This window comes from Bos taurus, chromosome 9 (genome assembly GCF_002263795.3).
Source record: "Bos taurus isolate L1 Dominette 01449 registration number 42190680 breed Hereford chromosome 9, ARS-UCD2.0, whole genome shotgun sequence".
Taxonomy (NCBI): domain Eukaryota; kingdom Metazoa; phylum Chordata; class Mammalia; order Artiodactyla; family Bovidae; genus Bos; species Bos taurus.
Genome location: NC_037336.1, coordinates 53308462 through 53315092, shown reverse-complemented (window position 1 = coordinate 53315092; position 6631 = coordinate 53308462). Strand labels below are relative to the sequence as shown.

At 42.5% G+C, this 6631-nt stretch overlaps 1 protein-coding gene across 3 annotated transcripts in view; it reads left to right on the top strand.

The window, feature by feature from the left end:
- The first annotated feature begins 895 nt into the window (after nt 1–895).
- Nucleotides 896–6631, top strand: part of UFL1 (UFM1 specific ligase 1) — a 67954-nt gene continuing 62218 nt past the window's right edge. Inside the window, exons 1-3 of one of the 3 annotated variants that reach the window (XM_005210858.5) lie at nt 896–1006; nt 2191–2336; nt 3682–3710. In XM_005210858.5, coding sequence (XP_005210915.1) covers nt 930–1006; nt 2191–2336; nt 3682–3710 — 252 coding nt within the window. In that variant the 5' untranslated portion in view covers nt 896–929. Of the gene's footprint in view, nt 1386–2190; nt 2337–3681; nt 3711–6631 lie in introns of all 3 variants that reach the window. The other 2 variants (XM_024996562.2, NM_001080276.2) reach the window with 2 other exon arrangements.

Genomic DNA, 6631 nt, shown 5'->3' with positions numbered 1-6631 from the left:
GAGCTGGGGAAGGATAGAGAAGCCCGATATTCTGCAGTCCATGGGGTCATAAAGAGTCAGACACTGCTGAGCTACTGACCTTATTGGATTAGTCAAAACCTTCGTTCAGGTTTTCCCGTAAGATGTTATGGGAAAATCCAAAGGAACTCTGTGACCCATAGCATGATTCCCTACACAAATCGAACTGCCCTACGTTAACAGAGAAGACGTAATGTTAACTGCAGCTTGGGGAACAGCTCCTCCCCCGCCTCCCCAAAATGAATCAAATAGAGGGCAGGGAAGAAAAAAAAAAAGAGTGGTTAACTTTATTATCACTGCGCCAAAATATTAGGAATAATGCAAACAAACGCTTGAAGTAACACTTTATTAACTTGGCTTTCTGGCAGACGAGTACACAAACTGGAGGGCTGGCTCTCCGCAGCCGCGAAGGGATCCCACTGCTGCTGCTGCTAAGTCGCTTCAGTCGTGTCCGACTCTGTGCGACCCCATAGACAGCAGCCCATTAGACTCCTCTGTCCCTGGGATTCTCCAGGCAAGAATACTGGAGTGGGTTGCCATTTCCTTCTCCAATGCATGAAAGTAAAAAGTGAAAGTGAAAGTGAAGTCGCTCAGTCGTGTCCGACTCTTAGCGACCCCATGGACTGCAGCCTACCAGGCTCCTCAGTCCATGGATTTTCCAGGCAAGAGTACTGGAGTGGGGTGCCATTGCCTTCTCCGAGGGATCCCACAGCCCAGGACAAACCTCCCGCGCGGGGAGGGCGGGGCTGCTGCTTTTCTGGCCCCGCCCCCGCCGGCGCAAGTCGCGCACGTTCCGTAGCTGCGTCGCGGAGAGTCTCTTGTCCCTCCGCGCGGCCCGTTCCGCCTCGGCTCCCGCGACCTTTGGGCTGACGTGTCTGCGGTTTGTCGGCGGCTGGGCGAATAGGGCCGAGATGGCGGACGCCTGGGAAGAGATTAGGCGTTTGGCGGCAGATTTTCAGCGGGCGCAGTTCGCAGAAGCCACGCAAAGGTGCCTGACCCTCCCTCTCCGTTTGTGGAGTCCAAAATAGCCTCGGGTGGCCACTCCGGGATCTGAGGCTGCAAACCCCAGGCCTTGAATCCCCGACCTTCCCATCCCCTGTCAGCGTTCCCGCCCCCTCCCTTCCTCCCAGAGGCTGGAGTGCGGTTTCCAAAATAGTTCTCGGTGGGGAAGACCTAGAACATTCCTTCCCACCCCTTCCAAGCCCCAGCAAGGTGCAGGCGAGGCCACCCCACCTCGACGGCTGGGGCCGGTGACACTCCTAAGACTATCCCTCTGATCCTTGCTTAACTGTTAGCAAGTCCCTGAAGCGTCATTGCCTATTATACACTTCCTGACTTAGAGCTTGAAAGGAGAGGCTAACCCCAAGGTACAGTATTTTGTAAATACTATGTTGACTCCGTAAACATTTTGCCTTCTTGTTCACCAGTATAGGTGTGCTAGGCCAGAGCCATACTCCCATCTGTCATTTTTAGGGACTCCAGACACTTGACGTTTTGGGGGGTGTGTCCTGAAAAAGCTCCCTAAATTTGCTTTTCACCTTTATGGAACACATATAACGCTAATAGAACCCTTTTTTATCTGTTGACTACTTCTTGCCTTGTTCTTTCTGGAGCTAAAGACTTCAATCCTCTGGTGCTGTGTTTTGTATCAGTGCTAGCAAACGAGGACACTTAAGTGTTTGTGTAACTGTCAGTTGCAAATTATGGTTTTCCTGGCCTAGCCATGGCCTAGCTAGGTGTCCTGCTTAGAAAGCTTATAGATAGGAGTGAGGCAACTATGCATTTAATAAAATAAAATTTTTTTTTTTTTAAACTGAAGCGAAAGCGAAAATTGAACCAAAAGTAGGACGTGTTTTTTCTTTTACTTAAATTACATGTCCTTACTTTTCTATTTACATTTGAAGATTAGAAGCATGCCTAAGAGAGCAAACTCGAAATCTAAAATAGATTTGTAACAATGAATTACATGATTTAAGTTAATGTAAACCTGTTTACGCCCTATAATTTTTTTAAATGTATTGAATTAGTATTCTACGAAAAAAGATGCAGATGCTGTAATATAGAACCTAATGACTATCCAAACCTTTTAAAAACCCATTGTCATACATCTCCTTCAACATATTGAGCACTGGATGTAACAAATTCCTTTTTTAAAACTTTTGTTTCCCTCAGATTGTCAGAACGGAACTGCATTGAGATTGTGAATAAATTGATTGCTCAGAAACAGCTAGAAGTAGTTCACACACTTGATGGAAAGGAATATATTACTCCAGCCCAAATTAGTAAAGAAATGAGAGATGAGCTACATGTTCGAGGTGGTAAGTAATTCCTTAGTTTTTTCTTCTGGTTCTTCGGAAAGGGGCCTGGGCATGACCTTTCAAACCATAAATCATAAATGGTTTGGAGGTTATAGGACACCCTTCTCAATTGTTAATATAATATTCAGCTTTAATACTTTTAAATAGATTTGGGTGAACATTATATAATTTAAATGAAGTCAAATATTGTCACTTTACAGAATCGCATTTTTTATTTTGAGTTATGTCTTCTGTTTGTGAATTAATCAGCTGTTTCTTTTCACAGTTCTTGAATTTATTGGGTGACTCAGGGGTGGACTTAGCTGTCTGTTATCAGGTGATAATTATGAAAAGGGAACAGAGGTTTTAAATTACAGACCATTGAAAATCAAGACTGTAATGGTCTTTTTTTAATTTTGTTTGCAAATTACAAAATAATTTAGTATGATGTTATATCAGATTGTAGGAAAAGCTACTACAAACACGAAAAAGTTTTTGTTTCCATTGCGTTTTTGAAATATGAAGAAATTACTGAGCAAATTTGAATACTGTTTGATTAAAATAGATGCATCTGTGAAAACAACTTGTTAGATGTTATGATGTTTGTTTTTTATCTTACTGCATAGTCCTAATAAAATACTAGCTATAATTTGAAATGCTTAACAGATATTTAGGTAATAAGTGATAACATACCAGTTTCAAATAATTGAAAATAATTTATCTGAATTTTGTTGTCAATGTGTCTTTGGTCACAGTAGATAAATTGTGAAGGGATGAAAATAACCCTCATAGGTCTGCCCAACTCAGTATCAGCTGATGCTGGTTATTAGTTTGATATGACAAATGGAACTTTGAAAATAAGCTATCCTCTATATTTTAGCCATGGATACTTATTATGATAATAACTTGTCTTTGAAGGCATTAATTACTGTGGCCCTGTTGGTAAAGAATCCACCTGCAATGCAGGAGACCCTGGTTCTATGCCTGGGTCAGGAAGATCCGCTGGAGAAGGGAACAGCTACCCACTCCAGTATTCTTGGGCTTCCCTAGTGGCTCAGATGGTAAAGAATCCGCCTGCAATGCAGAAGACCTGGGTTCGATCCCTCCCTTGGGAGAAACAGCTACCCACTCCAGTATTCTGGCCTGGAGGGTTCCATGGTCAGAGAAGTCTGGCAGGCTACAGTCTGGCGGGTCACAAAGAGTCGGTCACGACTGAGCGACTCTCACTTTGCACTTTCATTGTGTCCTTTGCAGAAAGATTTATATTTTGGATCTTGAAATGTCCAAAACATAAATATGTTGGAATTTGCAGTTTGGGGCTGGTATGTACTTTCTGATAACTTAAATGAATGTCTTTTCTTTAAAGGTCGAGTAAACATCGTTGATCTGCAACAGGTAAATTTCAGCTTTGTAACAGTTTTTACTTTGATTTCTCAACTTTTTATGTTACTAATTTTTTCAGTGCCTTAAGTAGCCACTTGATATTGGTATCATATTGTGTTTGTGAAGAAATAATTATATGACCTTCACTGATACATTTAATCAGTTTAACAAGTTTTTCTTTCTCAGTTGACTTGCTTATACTTTATTCTTTACAAAATAAACTCATAGTTAACCATTTTATGTAATTATAGAGTTTATGTAATTTTGAGAGAAAAATCACTTGTTTCATGGTGACTTGTTTTAGTATGTGGAAGTTAAACCTAGAAAATATTTTTAGAAAATACAAGTGTACGTGGCATCAGTAAGGGTTTTGTTGTTGTTGTTCAGTGGCAAAGTCATGTCCAACTCTTTCCGACCTTATGGACTGCAGCATGCCAGGCCTCCCTGTCCCTCACCATCTCCTGAAGTTCACCCAAGTTCATGTCCATTGAATCGATGATACCATCCAACTGTCTCATACTCTTCTGCCCTTTCTCCTTTTGCCTTCAATATCTCTCATCATCAGGGTCTTTTCTAATGAGTCAGCTCTTCACATCAGGTGGCCAAAGTATTGGAGGTTTAGCTTCAGCATCAGTCCTTCAAAGAATTTTCAGGGTTGATTTCCCTTAGGCTTGACTGGTTTGATATCCTAGCTGTCCAAGGGACTCTCAAGAGTCTTCCCCAGCACCACAATTCAAAAGCATCAGTGCTTTGGCATTCAGCCTTCTTTATGGTCCAACTCTCACATTTGTACATGACTACTGAAAAGACCATAGCTTTGAGTATACAGACCTTTGTCACTGTATAGGTTTGTCATAGCCTTCCTTCCAAGAAGCAAACATCTTCTAATTTCATGGTTGCAGTCACCATCTGCAGTAATTTTGGAACCCAGGAAGAACAAAATCTGTCACTGCTTCTATTTTTTCCCCTTCTATTTGCCAGGAAGGAATGGGACCAGATGTTATGACCTTTGGTTCAGTTTACTAGCTCAGTTGTGTCCGATTCTTTGTGACCCCATGAATCGCAGCATGCCAGGCCTCCCTGTCCATCACCAACTCCTGGAGTTCACTCAAACTCACATCCATTGAGTTGGTGATGCCATCCAGCCATCTCATCCTCTGTTGTCCCCTTCTCCTCCTGCCCCCAATCCCTCCCAACATCCGAGTCTTTTCCAGTGAGTCAACGCTTCGCATGAGGTGGTCAAAGTACTCGAGTTTCAGCTTTAGCATCATTCCTTCCAAAGAAATCCCAGGGCTGATCTCCTTCAGAATGGACTGGTTGGATCTCCTTGCAGTTCAAGGGACTCTCAAGAGTCTTCTCCAACACCACAGTTCAAAACCATAATTCTTCAGCGCTCAGCCTTCTTCACAGTCCAACTCTCACATCCATACATGACCACAGGAAAAACCATAGCCTTGACTAGACGAACCTTTGTTGGCAAAGTAATGTCTCTGCTTTTGAATATGCTATCTAGGTTGGTCATAACTTTCCTTCCAAGGAGTAAGCGTCTTTTAATTTCATGGCTGTAGTCACCATCTGCAGTGTTTTTGAGCCCCAAAAAATAAAGTCTGACACCGTTTCCACTGTTTCCCCATCTAGTTCCCATGGAGTGATGGGACCAGATGCCATGATCTTCGTTTTCTGAATGTTGAGCTTTAAGCCAACTTTTTCACTCTCCTCTTTCACTTTCATCAAGAGGCTTTTTAGTTCCTCTTCGCTTTCTGCCATAAGGGTGGTGTCGTCTGCATATCTGAGGTTATTGATACTTCTCCCGGCAATCTTGATTCCAGCTTGTGCTTCTTCCAGCCCAGCGTTTCTCATGATGTACTCTGCATAGAAGTTAAATAAGCAGGGTGACAATATACAGCCTTGACATACTCCTTTTCCTATTTGGACCCAGTCTGTTGTTCCATGTCCAGTTCTAACTGTTGCTTCCTGACCTGCATACAGATTTCTCAAGAGGCAGGTCAGGTGGTCTGGCATTCCCATCTCTTTCAGAATTTTCCACAGTTTATTGTGATCCACACAGTCAAAGGCTTTGGCGTAGTCAATAAAGCAGAAATAGATGTTTTTTCTGGAACTTTCTTGCTTTTTTGATGATCCAACAGGTGTTGGCAATTTGATCTCTGGTTCCTCTGCCTTTTCTAAAACCAGCTTGATCATCAGGAAGTTCGTGGTTCACGTATTGCTGAAGCCTGGCTTGGAGAATTTTGAGCATTACTTTACTAGCATGTGAGATAGTGGTAGATATTATGGTCATCTGAGTTAAATTTGCCCATTCCCGTCCATGTTAGTTCACTGATTACAAAGATATTGATGTTCACTCTTACCATCTCTTGGTTGACCACATGTAATTTACCTTGGTTCATGGACCTACTTTCCAAGTTCGTATGCAATATCATTCTTTACAGCACTGGACTTTACTTTCACCACCAGACACATCCACAACTGAGCATTGTTTCTGCTTTGGCCCAGCTGCTTCAGTCATTCTGGAGCTATCAGTCTGGGGTAATTGCCTTCTGCCCTACCCCAGGAACATATTGGACACCTTCCAACCTGAGGGACTCATCTTCTGATATTGTATCTTTTTGCCTTTTTCTATTGTTCATGGGGTTCTCATGGCAAGAATACTGGGGTGGTTTGCTACTTCCTCCTCCAGTGGACCACGTTTTGTCAGAACTCTCCAACATAACCCGTCTGTCTTGGGTAGCCCTGCAGGGCATAGCTCATAGGTTGATTGAGTTTTGCAAGCCCCTTCACCTTGACAAAGCTGTGATCCATTAGGGGGCATCAGTAAGGTACACTACACTATATGCAGGAAACTGGCCATTTTTGTGTGAATAGGTTTAATTTCTTATTTTTTCAAATTTTTTTATTTTCACGGTATAGTTGAT